This window comes from Phodopus roborovskii, unplaced genomic scaffold (assembly GCF_943737965.1).
Source record: "Phodopus roborovskii unplaced genomic scaffold, PHOROB, whole genome shotgun sequence".
In the NCBI taxonomy this organism is placed as follows: domain Eukaryota; kingdom Metazoa; phylum Chordata; class Mammalia; order Rodentia; family Cricetidae; genus Phodopus; species Phodopus roborovskii.
This window is the reverse complement of record NW_026125953.1, coordinates 204,685-226,856: the sequence shown is the minus strand read 5'-3', so window position 1 is coordinate 226,856 and position 22,172 is coordinate 204,685. Positions and strand designations below refer to the sequence as shown.

The following is a 22,172-nucleotide window of genomic DNA, read 5'->3' as shown; positions in this document are numbered from 1 at the left end:
CTAATTTCCAGTTTTCACTAATTTCCAAACCATTTCCAGATCCAAATACCATTCACATTTTCCACTCTCCTGCAAGGACAGGGAAGAATTCAACAGGAATACAATAGTACTCCACTTTAGGATCCCCCAAATAGCCTGACACCTATGGAAATTTCACCAGAACTGACATCTTTTTCCAGTGTGCTGCTGACCTTTCCAGCTGGCTCTTAGGCAAACTTGCCCTTCAGGCAACTCAGGATGCAGCATCCACTACCTGTTTTCTATATGTACCAAACTTTCCCTAAGTTCACATCATATACTTTTTGAGAAAAGTACACTTATATATAACTCAAGAAATACACATGAATATTTAAATTTCTGAATTTTATTCTTTCTTAATATTATTTCATTAAATACCTACAGTAGACACACATCTTTCCCAGCTTCTGTGTGTAGTGAGTGATAATTGGAGAGGTCCTGACAAATACAATCTACTGAATATGAAATGATTAAATCACATAACAATTAAGAAGTACCCAAATTATTTTACTGGTAGGCTTTAACAAATCCATTGACATTTGCCTGCATAATAGCCCTTACAGCAAAACAGGTTATATGTAAATGGATTAAGAAGAATGAGATGATAGCTATGAAAGAGAGTAAATTTTTATCATGGCCAGATATAGGAAACCCTTACCAAGGAACAAATCTAACCTTCAATACATACATTAGTTGGCATGCTTAAAAATTTTCACAAGAAAGGGCTAGAGAGATGGGTTCAATGTTAAGGGTCCAGTTGGCTCTTCCATAGGACCTGTGCTTAATTCCCAGCAACTACACAGCAGCTCACAGCCATCTGTAACTGCACTTCTAGGGGATCTTATGCCTTGTTCTGACCTTTTCCAGCATCAGTCATGCATGTGGTACACAGAAATGTGATGGTAGAGATGACAGAGTCATGGAATATCTGCCGAGGAGAGTTGCTAACAGGGAGTGCATCCAGCCCAATAGAAAGAATTGGCTTGCAGCCAACAAAGCTGAATAGAGTTGGAGATCTAAAGAGGATTTTGACATCACATGGAGATGGAAAGTTTGGAGTTTGCCCATTAGTTTCTTGGTCTTCCTTGGCCCAGTATTTCCTCACTCTTCTCTTTATTTGAATGTTGATATATACCCTGTGCCATTATATGTTAGAAGCATATGATCTGCTTTTTGATTTTAATTTTCATGGGTGATTACAAATAAGAGATTGAAGGATTCTCAGAAGCAGCATTGAACTTTATAACATTGTTGAGACACTGTTATAGACTTTGGGGGGTTCCTAGAATTGAAAAAAATGAATTTTGCAATGATATTATTATAAACTTCTAGTGCTAGTGAGTGACAGTTTAAATGTAGCTGGCCCACATACTTTCAAAGGGAGTGCCACTGATAGGAGGGTTGTCTTTCTTGGATTTGTGGTTGGTATGGTCATTTGGAGGGAGGGTGACACTGTGTGGGCAAGCTTAATGGTTTCCTATGCTCATATTACCACCCAGAATTTCAGTAGACTTCCTATTGCCTACAGAATGTAGGATTCTCAGCTCTTTCTACAGACCCACAACTACCTGTATGCCAGCATTCCATATGCCATGATGAAAATGGACTGAATCTCTGAAACTATAAGTGAGCCACTTCAAATACATGTTTCATTTATGCTCTCTCTCTCTCATGCTGTCTCACTCTCTTTCTTTCTTTTCTCTTGTCTTACCCTCCCCAGGCTAAATCTTCCTAGTCCCATGTGATTTTCTTTCCTCCCCTACCCTTTATTCTGGCCTCCTCTCCACTCACACCCCCCCAAGCTCCCAATACGCTAAGAAGATCTAGTTCTTTTCCCCTTCTATGAGGGAACTTGTATGAATCTCTTAGAATCCTCTTTGTATTATAGTTTCTCTGGCATTATGAAATATAGGCTGGTGATCCTTTGGTCTATGTCATATATATATATATATATATATATATATATATATGTATATATATATATATATATATATATATATCAATCAGTGAATACATACCATGTTCTTATTTTGTTCACTAGGTTACCTCATTCAGGAGGTTTCCTTCAAGTTCCATCCATTTGCCTGTGATTTTCAAGATTCCATTGTTATTTTTTGCCACAGAGCAGTATTCCATTGTGTAAATGTCCCACATCTTCTTCATCCATTCTTCATTGGAGGAGCATTTAGGATGCTTCCAGGTTCTTGCTATTACAAATAATGCTGCTATAAACATAGTTAAACACATTTTTTGTTGCATGGATGTGGATCATTTGGGTATATGAATAAGAATAATATTGCTAGGTCCTGTGGTAGACCAATTCCCATTTTACTGAGGAACTGCGATGAAGATCTCCAAAATGGCTGTACAAGTTTGCAATCCCAACAGCAATGTAGGAGTATTCCCCTTTTTCCACATCCTCTACAGCATAAGTTCTCATTAGTGTTCCTGATTTTAGCCATTCTTGCAGGAGAAAGATGGTATCTCAGAGTTGTTTTGATTTGCATGTCACTAATAGCTAAGGATGTGAAACACTTACTTAAGTGTCTTGCAGGCTTTTTATTTCCTCTATTGAGAATTCTCTCTTCAGTTCTATACTCCATTTTTAATAGAGTTATTTGGTGTTAGGGTGACTAGTTTCTTGAGTTATTTGTATATTTTGGAGATGAGCCCTATGTCAGATGTAAGGTTGGTGAAGATCTTTCCCCACAGTGTGGGCTGCCTTTTGGTCTTGTCAACTGTGTCCTTTGCCTTACAGAAGCTTCTCAGCTTGAGGAAGTCCCATTTATTAATTGTTGATCTCAGTGTCTGTGCTACCGGAGTTATGTTCAGGAATGAATCTACTGTACCAGTTTCTTCAAGGGTACCTACCACTTTCTCTTCGAAGATATTCAGTGTGGCTGGATTTATGTTGATGTCCTTGATCCATTTGTATTTGAGTTTTGTGCAAGGCTATAGATATGGGTCTATCTGCAGTCTTCTACACACTATCATCCAGTTGTTCCAGCACCATTTGTTGAAGATGCTTTCCTGCTCCCATTGTATTCTTTTAGCTGTTTTGTCAAAAAACATGTGTTCATAGATGTGTGGGTTAATATAAGGATTTTTGATTTGATTACTTTGATCTACTTGTATATTTTTCTGCCAATACTAGGCTGTTTTCACGAATATAGCTCTAGTCAGGGATTAAAGTCAGGGATGGTGATGCCTCCTAAAGTTCCTTTGTTGTACAGGGTGGTTTGGCTATCCTGGGTGTTTTGTTTTTCTATATAAATTTGATTATTATCCTTTCATGGTCGGTGAAGAATTGTGCGGATATTGATGGGGATTGCATTCAATCTGTAGATTGCTTTTAGTAAGATTTCCATTTTTACTATGCTTATCCTACCTATCCAAGAGCATGGGAGATCTTTTCATTTTGTGGTATCTTCTTTAATTTCTTGGTTTAAATAAACAGTTTTTGATATATAGGTCTTTCACTTGTTAGTTAAGCATTACCCCAAGATACTTTATGTTATTTATGGTTATGGTAAAGGGTGATGTTTCTCTGTTTTCTATGTCAGTCCCATTGTCCTCTGTATATAATAGGGCAACAGATTTGTTTTTGAGTTGATCTTTTATAGTGGTAGTTTGCTGAAGGTGTTTATTAGCTGTAGGAGTTCCCTGATAGAAACATTTGGGTCGCAAATGTATACTGTCATATATTTTCAAATAGTGAAAGTTTGGCTTATTCCTTTCCAATTTCTATCCCCTTGATCTCATTTTTTGTCTTATTCCTTTAGCTGGAACTTCAAGTACAATATTGAAGCAACATGGAGAGAGAGGGTAGCCTTGTCCCTGGTTTTACAGGAATTGCATTAAGGTTCTATCCATTCAGTTTGATGTTGGATGTTGATTTAATATATATGCTTTTATCATGTTTAGGTATGTTCCTGTTATCCTTGATCTCTCCAAGCCCTTTATCATGTAAGGGTATTGGAATGTGAAAAAGGCTTTTTCAGTAAACGCTGTTTTTTTTTTTTTTTTCAGGTTGTTTATATGGTGAATTACATCAATCGACTTTTGTATGTTCACCTATCCCTGCAACACAGGGATAAAGCCTACTTGGTCATGTTGGATAATTTCTCTGATGTGTTATTGGATTTGATTTGCCAGTATTTTATTGAGTATTTTTGCATCTATGTTCATGAGGGATATTGGTCTATCCTTTTCTGTCTTAGTTGTGTCTTTGTGTGTCTATGTTACCAAGGTAATTGTGGCCTTGAAAAAAATGTTTGGTAATGAACATTTTGTCTCTATTGTGTGAAACAATTTGAGGAGTATTGGTATTAGTTCCTTTTTGATTTGCTGGTAGAATTCTGCACAAATGCCAACAGGCCCTCGGTCTTATTTTGTTGGGAGGCTTTCGTTGACAGCCTAAATTTCACTGAGGGTATAGGTAAGTTTAAGTTGCTTATCTGTTCTTGATTTCCTTTTGGTAAGTGATAATTATCCAGAAATTTCTCCATTTCCAATGAATTTTCAAATTTTGTGGCGTACAGGTTTTACAGGATTTTAAAGTACAACCTGAAAATTGTCTTGACTTCCTCAGTATCTGTTATTATGCCCATCTTTTTGTTGTTGACTTTGTTATTTTGTGTGTTCTCTCTGTGTTTTTTGGGTTAGTTTGGATAAAAGTTTGTCTATCTGGTTGAGTTTCTTAAAAAAATAAAAACCAACTCTTTGTTGCATTGATGTTTTGTATCATTTTCCTTGTATCTATTGATTTGTTCTCTCGAATTGATTATTCCCTGGCATCTACTCTGGGGTGAGTGTGTTTCTTTTTGTTCTAAGTCTGTTAGCTGTGCTATTAATTCTCTAATGTGACTATCCTCAGTTTTCTTCAAATGGGCTCTTATGAAATGAACTTCCATTCTTTGTAGAAATCTTTTCAATGTTTAACATAAGTTCGTGTATGTTGTGTCCTCATTGTCATTGAATTCTAAGAAGTCATCCATGTCTTTCTTTATATCTTCTTGACCAGGAATGGTCCAATTGGACATTGTTCAGTTTCCATGAATTTGTAGGGTTTCTTCGAGATTTGTGTTGTGGTTGAATTCTAGCTTTAAAGCATGGTGGACTGATAAGATACATAGGTATATTACAATTTCTTTGTTTTAATCTGGTGAGGTTTTTTTTTTTAATGTGGCCTAGTATGTGGTTGATTTTAGGGATGGTTCAATATGGACTTGAGAAGAAGGTATATTATTTGTGTTTGGTTGTAATATTCTGTAGATGTCTCTTAAACCCAATGTAGACATAGCTTCTGTTAGTTCTTGTTTCTTTGTCAAGTTTTTGTATGGTGGTCCTGTCTAGTAGTATGAGTGGAGTGCTGAAGTGTCCCACTAGGAGTGGATGAGGTTTTACATGAGCTTCAAGATTTAGTAGAGTTTCTTTTACGAATGTGGGCGCCTTTGTATTTTGGGCATAGATGTACAGAATTGAGAATTTGTCCTGATGGATTTCTCCTATGATGAATATGAAATGACTGTTTTTATCTCATTTGATTGATTTTGGTGTGATGTCTAACATGTTAGATATTAGGATAGCTATACCTGCTGGCTTCTTGGGTCCACTTCATTGGAAGATCTCCCAACCCTTTACCCTGAGGGAATGTCTGTCTTTGAAACTTAGATGTGTTTTTTTGTATGCAGCAAAACCATCAATTCTGTCTTTGTATCCATTCTTTTATCCTGTGAATTTTCATAGGTGAGTTAAGACCATTAATGTTTAGGGATAGTAAGGACCACTGATTGTAAATGCTTGTTTGTTTTAGATTTTTTGTAAGTGGTGGTATTGTGAATATATTATCCATGCTTTAACCTTGGTTTTGGTGAATTGGGATTATCTATTACTTATGTCTTTGTGAGCATAGTTAACTACCTTGGGTTGGAGTTTTCCTTCCAGAAATTTCTATGGGGCTGGATTTTTAGATATTCATTGTGAAAATCCAGCTCTGTCATTAAATATGTTGTTACCTCTGTCTATAATGATTGAGAGTTTTCCTGGGTATAGTAGCCTTGTCAGGCATCTGTGGACTCTCATACTTGTAGAACATCTACCCAGGACGTTCTGATCTTGAGAATTTCCATGGAGAATTTAAGTGTAATTTTGATCAGTCTACCTATATATGTTATCTGAAAATTTTCTCCTGCTGCTCTTAATTTTCTTTCTTTTTTTCCGTATGTTAGGATCATTGATTGCTATGTGTTTTAGGGTCTTTATTCTTTAGTCCAGTCTATTTGGTGTTGGGTTTGCTTCTTATGCTTATCCTTACTCAGATTGGGAAATTTTTCTTCAACGATTTTGTTTAACATGATTTCCACACCTTTCACCAGGGCTTCTTCACCTCCTTCTACACCTATTATTCTTAGCTTTTGCTTTACCCAGTGTCCCACATTTCCTGGATGTTTTTTGTTAAGGATTTATTGGACTTATGATTTTCTTTGATCGATGTATATATTTTCTCTAGTTTATCTTCAGCCCCTGAGACTCTCTCGTATTCTGTTGGTTTTTCTTGAGTCTGTAGTTCCTGATCATTTGCCCAGTTTTTTTTTTTTTGTTTTTGTTTTTGTTTCCAGCATTCCTTCAGATTGTGTTGTCTTTATTGTCTCTATTTCAGTTTTCATGTCTTGAACTGTTCCTTCAACTCTTTGATATTTTTTCTTTGTTTTCCTTGCTTTCTTTAAGCACTCACAAAAATGCCCCACAAAAATTATATTTATACATTCTGATCTTGCTTCTTCAAGAAATAAAGCTGGTTACACTGCTCTATCTTATATATTCTTTAAAGGTTTTACGTAGTATAACTCCTCTTTATCCAGTGTAGGTTGATTATTCCTTATTGGAAGTGCCTGGCACTGTGTTTGCAATTTTATATGATCTGTGAAGTCCTTCTGTATATATTTTGTCTCATTGGTTGATGAATAAAATAATGATTGATTGATTGGCTAGCTAGAAAATATAGGCAGGGCTACGAGATGAGAATGCTATGAAACACAGGCAGAGGTGTCATGATTTTGTGCACCAAAGAAGTAACAGGATGGAGAATTCACCCATAAGCCAAAACAAGGTGGAAATACATGATTATAGAAATGGGTTAATAATTAAGACAGAGATAGCCAATAAGAAGCCCAACCACCAGCCAACTGTTGTATACCTAATATACCATCTCTGTATTCATTTAGGACTAAAGCGTGGCAGAGTCAAACAGGATGAAGAACATATATATATATATATATATATATATATATATATATCGAGAGAGAGAGAGAGAGAGAGAGAGAGAGAGGGAATGTGTGTCTATAGACCTTACATGTTAAACATCAAAAATTTAAAATCTGCTCTATGAAATGCTTCAAAATTCACAAAGTTTTGAGTTCTACATACACCCAAAGTGTCAGTTAGAGCACTCTGGATTCCTGAATTTCCATAGTTCAGGTGGACAATTGCCTTAAACTGTGTGGAAGCAGAATACAGATCAGAACAAGGAGCTACAAAGGATTTTGCTGTTTGGTTGTTTTTGAGGTAGAGTCTTACTAAGCAATTCTCAGAATGGCCTGGAACTCACTCTGTAGATGAGGCTGGCCTCACACTCACAGAGATCCTCCTGCTTCTGCATCCCAATTGCTAGAATTAAAGGGATGTGCTACCATATCTGGGCTAACATTATTTACCCGGTTAAAAAAAATAAGTAAGTCTATAATTACAAGCATTTGTGTTATTTATCCAAAAAATTTTCTCTAGAAATATAAGTAGAAGCAATGCCTATACTTCACAAATGTCTACTCACAGAATATTTTTAAAGGTAAAATGAGATGAAAAGATAACATAAGGGAGATTTTACAGTAATGAAAATGTTTAAATACTATGCTTCCTCCTCCTCCCCCTGGAAGGAAAGGTGAGGTTCTCAAGAGACCCTCCAACACAGTTGGAGGAGAGAGAATAGCTCCTTTCAGTGAAGGTCAGCACAGTATATAGGGACCATATGGGGAGTGCTCTGGAATAATTAAAACAGCAGTTGTATGTACAAGGTCAATTTGTGCACAGGAATACATCCTGGTTCCACTGCCTGAGGTCCCTTAGACTGTGCAGTCTTTCTAGCTGAGACCCATATTCCCATAGAGGGCACTCCCTTATCCTAGAGACAGGAAAGAAGTCCTAGTCCCTACTTCAAATGACTTGACAGATTTACATGACCCCACCAGGATGACATTGCCCTACATGTGGAATTGGGGTGGGGGATGGGATGGGAGGGTGGTCAGGGTACATGTGAAAGAGGATAGAGTGTAAGAGGTAGGAAGGGAGGGAGATGGAGGGAACTGGGATCAACATCCAAAAGAAAATAATAATAATAATAATAATAAAAATAATAGTGACAATGATAATAACAGCAGTCTTAAATGCAGATCCAATTAGCTGAACCATAAGTCAGAATCACATTCAACAGCTTTCATCGTGTTATCCTACTGTCTGCCAGCTTATGTCTAATATGTGCCCTGAACACTACACAGATTTCAACAGAGCATGGTGTTTTTGAAGCTTTCCAACAAATTAGATGTTTATTAAAATAACAGGATAAGGTGCATATATAAATATTCATACCTTGAATTCCCTCAACTTTACACCTATGTAAAGAGTTCTGATATTTTCAAGGTTTTCTTTTTAAATTGGCGTGTATGTGTGTGTGTGTGTGTGTGTGTGTGTTTCTTTCTTTCTTCCTCTTATTCTTTCTTTCTACCTTTCTATCAACATGGGGGTCATGTCCATGCAAGGTACAGTGGCCAATGAAGCCAGAGGCATTGGATCCTCTAAAGATGAAGTTTACATGGACCTTGAGCTAGTCAATATGTGTGCTAGGAACTGAACTCAGGCCCTCTGCAAAAGCAATATGTGCTTTTAAAAGCTGAGTCACCTGTTCATCCCAAAAACAGTTCTGATTTTTAAAATATGAAGGTCATAAGTTTGAGTGGAATGGTGCTTATTTTTATATGTGCAATGTGGAAGGCAGGCTAAAATCTCTAGAAAAATTTTACCTGGGTAAATAACACAACTCTCAAGATGTATCTCGAAGTGGGTATGCATACCCAATTGCCTGAAAATGAAAATGATTGCCCTGTTTGACTCAGAGTACGATTCAAATGTGCCTGACACCATACATATGGAAATTTGTGACCATATACTTCCCAATAATCAAACTTTGAAGGTGATGGGAGATGTCACTCTGTAAATATGTTTCTACTAGAATTCAACAAGAATGAGGACACAACATATGCGAAATTATCGGACACCTTGAAAGAGTGCTATGAGGGAAGTTCATTTAGCTAAGTGCCCATATGAAGAAAACTGAGAATAGTCATATTAGATAATTAACAGCAAAACTGAAAGCCCTAGAACAAAAAGAAGCAAACTCACCCCAGAGGTATAGTAGCAAGGAAATAATTTGAGGGCTAATATCAATAAAGGAGATTCCTGGAAAACAATACAAAAATCAATGCAATAAAGAGTTCACTTTTTGAGGAAATGAACAAGATAGACAAATCTTTATCCAAATTAACACAAAAGCAGAGAGAGAATACACAAAATAACAAAATCAGAAACAAGGAAGGAGACATAACAACCGACACTGGGGAAATCCAGACAATTTTCAGGTCATACTTTGAAACCCTATGCTCCATAAAATTTAAAAACTCAAAGTAAATGGACAAATTTCTCAATAACTATCACTAACTAAAATTAAATCAAGAACAGATGAGCACCTTAAAAATACCTATAATCCCTACTGAAATAGAGGCAGTCATTGGAAGCCTCCCAACCAAAAAAGTCCAGGGCCAGATGGCTTCAGTGCTGAAGTCTACCATAAATTCCAACTAAAGCTAATAACATAACTCCACAAATTGTTTCACAGAATAGAAGTAGAATGTCCATTACCAAGCTCTTTTTGCAAGGCCACAATTACCTTGGTAACTAAGCCAAAAGAAGACACAACAAAAAAGAGAACTACAGACCAATATCCCTCATGAATATTGATGCAAAAATACTCAATAAAGTACTGGAAAATCGAACCCAAGAGCACATCAGAGAAATCATCTAACATGACTAAATAGGCTTCATCCCTGGGTTACAGGGACAGGTCAACTTATGAAAATCTATCAATGTGATCTACCATATAAACAAACTGAAAAAGAAAAACAATGTAATCATCTCACTGGATGCTGAAAAAGCCTTTGAGAAAATCCAATACCTTTCGTGATAGAGGTCTTGGAGAGATCAGGGATAACAGGAACATACCTAAATGAATAAAAGCAATATACAGTAAACCAACAGCCAACATCAAACAAAGTGGAGAGGATAAACACCTTCAGCAAACTAGCAGGTTAAAAGATAAACTCAAAAAAATCAGTAGCCCTACTTTATTCAGACGACAAAGAGGTAGAGAAAGAAATCAGAGAAACATCACCCTTTACGATAGCCACAAGCAACATAAAGTATCTTGGTGTAATGCTTACCAAACAAGTAAAAGATCTATATAATAAGAAATTTGTGGCTCTAAAGAAAGAAATTAAAGAAGATACCAGAAAATGGAAAGACAGCCTACAGACTTGGAAAAGATCTTCACCGATCATACATCTGAAAGAGGGTCGACCTCCAAAATATACAAAGAACTCAAGAAACTAGTCAGCAAACACCAAATAACCCTATTAAAAATGGCGCACAGAACTGAAGAGAGAAATCTCAATTATGGAAATCAAAAAGGATTCAAGACTCTTAAGAAAGTTCTCAAAATCCTTAGCTACCAAGGAAATGCAAATCAAAACAATTTTGAGATACCATCTTACCAGAAATACTAAAATTAGGAACACCATGACAACTTATGCTGGAGAGGATATGGAGAAACAGGATAACTCCTATACTGCTGGCAGGAGTGCAAAAAGTACAGCCATTTTAAAGATCATTATGATGATTTTAAGGAAAAATGGGAATCAGTTTATCACAGGACCCAGCAATCCCATACTTAGGCATATACCCAAATGATCCACATCCATGCAAAAAAGATATCTGTTTACTATATTCATAGCAGCATTATTTGTAATTGCAAGAATCTAGAAGCAACCTAGATGCCCCTCAACAGAAGAATAGACAATGAGTATGTGGCACATTTACACAATGTATTACTACTCTGCCAGAAAGAAACAATGGAATATTGAACTTTGCAGGCAAGTGGATGGAACTTGAAGAAACCATCCTGAATGAGGTAACCCAGTAACAAAAAGAGGGACATGGTACATATTCACTTATATGGATATTAGACATAGAGCAGAGGATCACTGGCTTATAATTTACAGTGCCAGTGATGAGACTAGGATACAAGACATTTCTAAGAGATTCATACGTGATCTCTCACGGGGGGGTGCAAGATCTCCTGAGAATATTCAGAGTGGTGGGGCAGTGAGTGCAGAGTGGACTAGGAGAAAGAGAAGGGCAGGAGAGTAAAGCACATGAGACTAGAAAGATTGAGTTAGGGAAGGAATAGATGTGAAAAACACACAGAGAGAGAAATACCATAAAAGAGGGAGCCATTATAGGATTCTATAAAAAATGATTATAGAGAAATGTACAGAGACCTACAAGTCTCATCCCATTTTACAATTTGAGCAACATTTGCTAGGCTACTATGAATGCCCTTCCCTGATAAGGAGATTGATGACTAACTTATGTACAATCATTTAGCCCTCATCTTGAAGCTGATAGAAATAGAAACAGATACACACAGCTAAACACTGTGCCATACTGGAATCCAGATGCAGAGATGGAGGACAAAACCAGGCTATATAAACATATAGAGACAACTGACCTAAACAAGGAGGAGCTAATGGGTCACAGACTGATAGCTATGAATCCAGCATTTGTACAACTCAGACCCCCTAAACATGGGTCTCAGAAGGCCTGGCCAGACTAAGGGACCTCTGACTGTGGTACCAGGATATATCCCTGGTCCATAATAGGACTTTTGGAGCATGTTCCCTATTGAGGGATACTCCTTGCACCTAGAGGCAAGAGGGAGGGCCTAGTTCCTACTCCAAATGATTGGACAGATTTAGATGACCCATTTAGGAACTCATCACCCTACATGTGCAGTGGGGAGAAGTTAGTTGAGGGTGGTGGTTGGGCATGGAAGGGTAGAAGAAAGGGAGCAGGAAGGGATGGAGCAGGAACTGGGATTCATATGTAAAATAAGAAAATAAATAAATATTAAATAAATAAAAGAGAATTGGCACTTATTGTAGTCAATATAAATCATTTTTACTTTCGGGAATTATTCAAAAAGGGAATGAGTTTTATGCCAGCCACATGCATAAATGTAAAGCTGGAGTTTCATTGGTACTTGTCAATTAATGTTGCTGTTTAAATGCAATATCAGTGCCTAAAATCATTTGATGATGAAAACATCCAATCATAAGAGGCTAGCAGACTACCTTAGAGCAAAGTCAATGGAAATGGATGGTCCTTAGGTCCATAATACTGGAAAATACAAATGTCTAAAACAGTTTCACAGAATGCCATTACAGGTCATTTTTTAATAGCTAAATATAATCTATACATATCGCACAACTATCAAATATGAGACGATTCACAAACACAATTGCAGCAGTTATTATTTGTATCTGTGCATTTGTTGGTAGTGTGCAGCACCTTGCCCAGCTTAGTTATAATAAATACCAAGAACCTGCAATACTCTCAAATAATCATTAACAAAAGCCACACATATGTTATTCTACCTGCTTCCCAGCCAATCTGTTGACTCTACAGATCAGATACAGAATATAGAATACAATAGATAGATCAATTCAAAATGTAAGCTTATCATTTATAAGTAGCAAACACTAACACACTTCAAATTAAAGGGACTCTACTGTCAATAACTTTGCAATATAGATGAGAATTGACTTTAGCCAATGAATGCACTTAACATCCACTGTAAATATAGCTTAAATATATTTTACTACTATCAATTTTTTCTTTTAGCTAGGCAATGGTGGTGCACAACTTTAATCCCAGTACAAAGGAGGTAGAGGCAGGTGCATCACTAAGGCCACCTTGGTCTACAGACATAATTCCAGGATTGCCATCAATACACAAAGAAACCTTGCCTCAAACCCTTGCTCCAAAAAGGATGTTTCTCTGTGTGTAATTATTTTCCAATTGTAATCATAAAATCAATTTTAAACAAAAAGGAATTCAGTACAATACCCTGAGCTAGTAAAATGTTACAATTCACTTAACTCTTTTAAAATTTTGCTTAGTTTTATGTACATACGTGTTTCTCCTGACTCTGATATACCTGGACGTACAAGGTGCTCACTGTATAACACATAAATATGAAGATGTGTGCACATGTTATGTGTGTGTCCATGCACACACGAGTGTGAGTGGAGGTGTCTTAAGAGGACAGAAGTAGAATGACAGGCAAATGTGAGCCATCTGACTTGCTCAGGACCAAACACAGCTCAGGTCTTCTGGAAGAGCAGCAAGTGCTGAGATGAAATACTGAGCTCTCTCTCTAACCCCCAAAACTCCTTCTCAAGACTTTGTGATTTTTAAACTAATTATATTCAGTGGGAAATGTACAAGTAAAGCACAAAATAAAAGATTAATTCTCAGTGCTTGCTATAGTCTGTCCTGTAATATAATTTCAATACTGGTGAAATTAATAAAATTCATAGAAAGTGATTATTTTTAAATACCGTCTATACATTTACCTAATATAAAATGAATAGTATATGTTACGGGACTTAAAAACTTACCCAATAGTCATGTGCCCTTTGTTCATGAGCAAGAACCTAAAAAACAATTATTAAAATTATTCGTAAATAAAAAAAATTCATTACCACCACTAAAATTCTTGGTCCAAACCATAATTCCCACTGCCTAGGCATCTCTGAAGCACTATAACCATTTTGAAAGCATGATTTCACATATACAGATGATTTTCTCTCCTGAAATTTTTAACAAACCTGAACATAAGTGTTTTTAATGACAACAAACTGCAGAAGATGATCAACTACTAGAGTTTCCAAGGAACAGATAACAATCCCAACATGGGACTGTGATGGTGACACATTGCTTTGCTATATAATACTCATTCCAAAAGAAATGGAAGTTGCAGAAGTTTTATATTTCAGTATCGTTGGCTCTCTGTGTATATTTCAGTTTCACAAAACACATCGGGAGTGATGAAAGCTACAGTCCTGCATCAGTTCTATCCAGTCAGAGTGCTCTAACTGCATATACAGCTGTCACTTGACACACATACCTGCCCTTGATAGGAGAAAATTGTTCTCTCCAATTCTTCTTCGATATCCTTGGCACGCTGTCTACATGGAACAAATAGTTACTCCATTGTGCTGACATATAACAAAGAATAACAACACGTGGCTACAAGGATACTACTGAGTGTTCTTCCTTATTTAATTATAACCACAAGACTCCTATTTTGAGAGATACTGTCAGGTATTAAAGACCATCTTCTCCTCCCATAGGTCTAATGTCAATTAAACTATGTGAGTACTACTACTTGGATATGACTAACACAATGTCACAAAAATTTACACAGTACAGAAGGTCTCAAGCAGCCTGTTCACGGGCTCAATTACAATCTTACCATGCCCCCATCCTAAGTACAAAAGTCTCAGGCACAGGCAAGCATACCTGATCATCTGGATTTCGTTTTCAGGACTCAAAACCATGAAAGATTAACTCAGATCCTATAAAATTAACAGATTCACAGGAAAGGAAATCTTTTTTGTTTGCTTTGTTTTGTTTGTTTTTAACTTCAAGACAGGGTTTCTCTGTAGCCCTAACAATCCTAGAACTGGCTCTGTATACCAGGCTGGACTTGAGCTGACAGAGATCCACCTGCCTCTGATTCCAATGCCCAGCTCAGGAGAGGAACTCATAAGAGGTAAAAGTATAAGTAACTTACTGTGTTTATGAAACAAAAAAGTAATTTGTCCTTTTAGACAAAGCCCAAACTTACTCTTCCTAAAGTTGATAGAAGTGTCCTATGACAGTTGCTGTGGTGAGCATCTAACAGACATTCTAGTGTTTCCTCAGGTCCACTGAGGACTGAACCAAAGACTAGCTAATCATTTACTAAAATTCTATGAGTGGCTTGTTCATTTCATGGCAAACTTGCTGAATGCTAGTACTGTGTATATTCTTCCCCAGCTGAAAAAATCTTCATGAATGAGTTTGAATTACCTGCTCATCATGTCCTTCTTGAAGACAGGGTCGCATGCAGTCCAAGCTAGTTTCATACTCACTATTTAGCCAATATTGGTCTTGATCTTGTGACCATTCTTTTCCACCTCCCAGTGCCAACACACAAAACATCCATACCTATTTATAAACTTCTTCATGTTTACATAAAATATGCTTATACTTATATATCAAAATCCCCAAAAAGAAAATTTTCCTTTTTATATTTTCTGAATATCAACAAAATTCCATGAAGTTCAAATACAAAGTAATGAAACAAAAATGTGCCAATTCACTGAGTAGTGGTGTTAGGGCACACAAGCCTTTAGTCCTAGCTCTTGGTAGGCAGAGGCAGGCAGATCTTTGAGTTCAAGGCAAGTCTGCCTCCAGAAAGAGTTCCCGATGTGTCAGGGATACAGAGACCTTGTCTGAGATCAAACAAAACAATAAAGCCATTTTATTTTACTGCTTCCTGATGCCAAGCATCAAAATAAGAAAGAGGATGTCTTACCTATAGGTCTCTAGTTCCTTGTTCACATGGCTGGTTCTCTTGTTCATTTTGAAAAGTTCTTCCTCTTTCTTCAATCTACAATTTTCCTCCACTGTTATTTTCCTTAAAAAAGAGTTTGTCATTCCTTTTAATGTAGGTCATCAATATAATCAACTAGAATCAAAAATGGTGTATCACACAAAGCAATTGTCATACAACACAGCAAAGGCCATGTTCAAAAAAAGAAAAAAGAAAAAAAAATTGTGTGTCTCTGATATGAAATTTGGCACTGGGCCAAAGTGTAGTTCCAACAAACCCTCCACTTCTGTGGAACTTTCTGGCTCTGCTCTGAACCCACTGGAACCACCTATCCACTCAGGAACACCTTGATGCTAAACTGTCCTAATCTTTGAACCCCACCAACTGCCCTCTGCCAGGGGAGAAATCTCCAAGATAACTTGGATTATCCAGGGTTGCAGACATTGAACTCCTGACCCACCTACATTCACCAGGACAGCAGGGTAAAGAGAGACAGAAACTCCAGCTTCACACACTGGAATAAGCGAAGGGAAGACAGCAATAGAAGAAAACACCCAACAATAGAAAGAAGGGTATGATACAACAAGAATCTAGGGACTCCACACCAAAAAGAACTAAACATATCAAAACAGATGAAGAAGAGAATGACATAAAAAAAAATTCTTAAAAATAACACAGGCCCTCAAAGATGCTATGAGAAAAAAAAATCCCTTAAAGAAATGGAAGAAATCCAGACTAAAGTGGTTTGATCAAGCCAGACCGCCTGAAACAGAGTACGAGGTGATCCTACATTCAAAACAGCTGGACAAAGCAGCCTTACAGACTACGGCCAGGATCTCTGAGTCTTCTTCGAATCCCCCATGAGAGCCCCCGTTACCAGCAGGAAGTAGTTTGGAAAGAACAAAGCCCAAATTCCCAAATATTGTCTATAATTTTTTTTTCATTTAAATGGACTTTGTTATATAAAATAAATTTTAAAAAAATGGAAGGAAAAAAAAACAAACAATAAATTGGAAGAAATAGAGAAAAAGACCACAGAATATATGAATGAAATAAAAAAAAATCTCTTAAAGAAAGTAAAGAAAGCAATGAAAAAACAATAAAACAGATGAAGGAAGCAATTCAAACTATTCAAGACCTGAAAACTGATATAGAGACAATAAAGAAATCACTAATTGAGGGAATGCTTAAAACAGAAAACCTGTGTAAATGATCAGGAACTGCAGACACAAGAATAACCAATAGAATATAAGAGACTGAAGACAGAATCTCAGGAGTTGAAGATAAACTACAGGAAATAGATTCATTGACCAAAGAAAATGTTAAATCCAACAAAACATAGTAGAAACTTAGGATAGTGTGAAAAGGCCAAACCTAAGAATAATAGGCCAAGAAGGTGAAGAAACCCAGCTCAAAGGTGCAGAAAATATATTCAAAAAAATCATTGAAGAAAACTTTCCCAATCTGAAGAGAACTTTTCCATTTGAAGAAAATGTGCTTATGAAAATACAAGATGCATACCCAAAACAAATAGACAGGAAAAAAAACAAATCAACAACAACAACAGCAACAACAAAAAACAAACTCCCATTGACTCATCATAATCAAAACATCTAACATACAGAATAAATAAATAATATTAAGGACAAGAAGAACAAAGACCAGGTAATTTATAATGGCAATAAAAATATCAATCAAAATATCAAAATTGCACCTGAATTCTACATGGTAACTATCAAGGCCAGAATGTCCTGGAGAGCTGTTCTACAAGTACTAAGAGTTCACAGATTCCAGCCAAGGCTACCATACCCAACAAAACTCTCAATCACTATAGATGGAGAAAACAAGATATTTAATGACAAAGCCAGATTTTCACAATACATATCCATAAATCCATCCATGCAGAATGTTCTTGAAGGAAAACTCCAACCCAAGGACATTAACTACAATAACAAACAACTAGCCAATAGATAATACTCCTTCACCAGAACCCAAAAATAATAGCATAGGAAATATACACAACAATACCACTGCCAACAACAACAAAAAGAAATCTAAAACAAATAAGAATTAATAATTAATGAATGAATGGTCCTTACTTTCCACCAACATTAATGGTCTAAACTTGCATATAAAAAGACACAGTCTAATAGATCTGAAGACAGAATCTACCCTTTTGGTGTAACAAGAAACACATCTAAGCTTCAAAGACAGATACTAACCTAGAGAAAAAGGGTTGGGGAAAGAACTTCCAATCATTTGGGCCCAGGAAGCAAGAAGGTGCAGTTGTCCTAATATCTACCAAGTTAGACTTCAAACCAAAATCAACCAAAAGATGGCCATTTCATACATATCATAAGAGAAGTCCATCAGTACAATGTCTCAATTCTGAACATCTATGCTCCATATACAAAGGCACCCACATATATAAAAGAAACACTAATAAAACTGAAAGCTCACATAAACCTCACATATTACCAAACTCTTTTTATGGGGCTTGTTACACAAGTCACACAAATGCACAAATAAGAAGGAGAACTACAGACCAACATCACTCATGAACATTGATCCAAATATACTATATTAAATACTGGTAAATTGAATCCAAATTCACATCAGAGAACTCATCCAACATGAGAAAACAGGCTTCATCCCAGGGACGCAGGGATGGTTCAACATACAAAAATCTATCAATGAGCCCCACAACAAAAACAAACCGAGAAGGAATAACCACATTATAATCCCACTAAGATGCTGAAAAGGCCTTTGAAAAAATTGAACACCCTTGGAGAGATCATGGAAACCAAAAACATACCTAAATATTATAAAAGCAATATATAGTAAACCAACAGCCAACATCATACTGAAAGGAGAGAAGCTTAAGGCAATTCCTCTAAAATGAGGAACATGACAAGGCTGCCCTCTCTCTACATATCTCTTCAATAATGTACTTGAAGTTCTAGCTAAAGCAATAAGAAAACAAAGGGAAAACAAAGGGATACAAATTTGAAAGGAAGAAGTCAAAATGTCAATATTTGCATATGATATGATAGTTTCCATAAGTGGTCCAATAAACTCTACCAGGGAACTCCTATGGCTGGAAAACACATTCAGCAAATTAGCAGGATACAAGATTAAGTAAAAAAAAAAATTACAGACAATGATGTGGCAAAGGAAGAATTCACAGAAACATCTAATAAATCAAAGACCTCAACATAAAACCATCCACACTTAGAAGAGAAAGTGGGAGGTACTCTTGAACAAATTGGTACAGGAGACAGCTTCCTGAATATAACACCAGTAGCACAGTCACTGAGATTGGAAATTCATAAATGGGACCTCCTCAAATTGAGAAGCTTCTGTAAGGCAAAGTACAGAGTCAGCAAGACCAAATGTCAGTGCACAGACTGGGAAAAGATCTTCACCAACCCCACATCTGACAGAAGGATGATCTCTACAGTAGACAAATAACTCAAGAAACTAGTTACCAACACAACAAATGAAGAGAGAATTCTCAATAGAGGAATCCAAAATGGCTGAAAGAGACTTAAGAAAGTGCTTAACAGTCTTAGCCATCAGGGAAATGCAAATCAAAACAACTGAGTTACCATATTATTCTTGTCAGAATGACTAAACTTAGAAACACCAATGGCAGCTTATGGTGGAAAGAATGTGGGGAAAGGGTAACACTCCTTCACTGCCGGCAGGAGTGCAAATTTGTACAGCCATTTTGGAGATCAGTATTGTGGTTCCTCAAGAAAATCGAAATCAGTTCACCACAAGCCCTGGCAATTCCACCCTTGGGCATATACACATCCATGTAACAGAGACATCTGATCATCTGTGTAAATAGCAGCATTATTTGAAATTGCAGGAATCTGGAAGCAATCTAGAAGCCCCTCATCTGAAAATTGATAAAGATGTTGTACATTTACACAATGAATTACTACTCTGCTGAAAAAAAAAAAAAAACAATGGAATCTTGAAATTGTAGGTACATGGATGGAACTTGAAGAAACCATCCTGATTGAGGTAAACCCCTCATAAAAAGAGGAACATGGTATGTACTCACTTATATATGGATTTGAGACATAGAGCAAAGGATCGCCAGCATATAATTCTCACCGTGAGAGAAACTAGTATACAAGGAGGAACCAAAGACAATAATACAAGGTCCCTCATAAAAGGGGAAAGGACAGGATCTCCTGAGCATATTGCGAGTGGGTGGGGTTAGTGAGTGGAGTGTCAGTAGAAAGAGAAGGGGAGGAACAGAGCACATGTGGGTCCAGGAAGATTAAATTGGGAGACTAATACATGAGAGAGAAAAATTAAGATAAAATAATAGAGGGAGCCATTATAAGTTTGAAGAGAAAATGGACTCTAGAGAAATGTTCAGAGACCTACAAGGATAACCCCAATTATCAATCTGAGCAATCGTAGAAAGGCTACCTTAAATACCCTTCCCTGATAATGAGATAGATAACTATATGCCATCATTAAGCCCCCATCTAGTAGCTGATGGAAATAGAAGCAGAAACCCACAGCTAAACACTGAGCTGAACTCTTGGAATCCAGTTGCAAAGAGGGATGAGTGATAAGAAAATTGGTCAAGTCCAGGCTACTGAAACCAACAGATACAACTAACCCGAACAAGGGTGAGCTCATGGCCCCCAGACTGATAGCTGGGAAACCAGCACTGTACTGAATTATATCTCTGAACTTGGACGTCAGTTAGAAGGCCTGGGGAGTCTAAGGGACCTCTGACAGATATACCAGGATGTGTCCGTGGTGCATAAAAGGATTTGGGAGCACATTCCCCGTGGAGGAATACTCCTTTAGCCTAGAAGCAGGAGGGAAGTTCTAGATACTACTCCAAATGATTTGACAGAATTTGATTTCCCCTCTTGGATGTCACCCTCCCTGTAGAGTTGGGGGGGATGGGAATTGAAGGTGAGAGCAGCTATTAGGGAAGGAGGGAGTAGGAACTAGGATCAAGTTTTATTATAGTAAGTCATTATGTTTGTTAGTAAGAGGGCCAATAACTATAACTATGGCTTGTGTTGTTTTGTTTGGTTTTTATGAGAGTGTCTCATAACGTAGACCTGAAAATCACACTGTAAACCAGATTGGCCTCTAATTCACATAGATCCACCTGTGTTTGCTTCTTGAGTGCTTGAAGTAAAGGTTTGTAGACCCAATATTATTAATTGGTAGTCAAAAATATTAAGAGAGTGAACCCAATCCCCACAGAGGGATAGTCTTTTAGCCTAGACACACAGGGGACGACCTAGGCCTTGTCCCAAATGATGTGACAGACTTTGATGATCCACCATTGAAGGCCTCACCCTTTCTATGTAGCAAAAGAAGGATGTGATGGGGTCTTGGGAAGATGGGAGAGAGAGGCAACTGGGATTTATATCTAAAATAATATTGTTTCTAATTTAAACTTTTAAAAAGTAAAAAAGTAACAAGACAATAAATAATTACAGCACCAGCACTAATCTTGCACTCATTTTTTCTTTTACTAACGAGTAACAGGTAACTCATTGAACAGTTACTGTGTGCCAGAACTGTTACTAGACTTTTCCGTGGGGAATTAAACTATTCAACAGCCATACAAAACTATAATTTCCATTTCATAAAAATGAAAACAAGGTACAGAGAAAGCAATCATATAGCATGTAAAAATAAGTCTCAGAGAAATGAAGCAACAAGGCATTTCATCACTGTGTGGACATCAGAGTATACTTAAACAAACAAAGTTGGCAAAGAATCAATGGGTGGCATTGTCTTATTTGTGGTTCATTTTGTACCAACATGTTATTATATGACACATGATTGTCACTGAAAGCAGGCTTTGGGAGCATATGGTTTCTTCCTGCTTCTAGTTTTATCCGTCTTCTTCAACTTTAAGGGGGTTATGATTTCTCCTCTTCCTGCTCTAAGAATATGCTCCCATGCTCCCCTCACTATCATGGGCTCTCCCTTTGGAATTGTGCACCAAAACAAGTTCTCCCATCTACTAGTTGCCTTGACCTGAATAGTTTGGTATTTAGGGGTTTTTGTTTGTTTTGTTTCTGCCATTGTATTTTATCCCAGCAACAGAAAAGTAACTAATACAGCCTAAATGTTGAAATTTAAACTCTACTGATAGAACTTCAAAGAGAAATCACATGTATAAAACAGTATACCAAACTCCTAGATTCAAATATTTCACTTCTTCCCAATATTAAACTTAAAGAGCTGAAGATAATGTATCAGTCATGAAAAAAAAAAAAAAACAAGAAAACAACATGAATGTAAAAAGGCAATGTATAAAATAAGATAA

General features: G+C 36.9%; 1 protein-coding gene across 1 annotated transcript in view; it reads right to left on the bottom strand.

The window, feature by feature from the left end:
* LOC127218135 (melanoma inhibitory activity protein 2-like) overlaps positions 1-22,172 on the bottom strand; it is a 90,636-nt gene continuing 68,464 nt past the window's right edge. Inside the window, 4 exon segments of the mRNA XM_051179144.1 lie at positions 1-69; positions 13,863-13,898; positions 14,372-14,432; positions 15,827-15,928. Of these exon segments, the coding sequence (XP_051035101.1) occupies positions 1-69; positions 13,863-13,898; positions 14,372-14,432; positions 15,827-15,928 (268 nt within the window).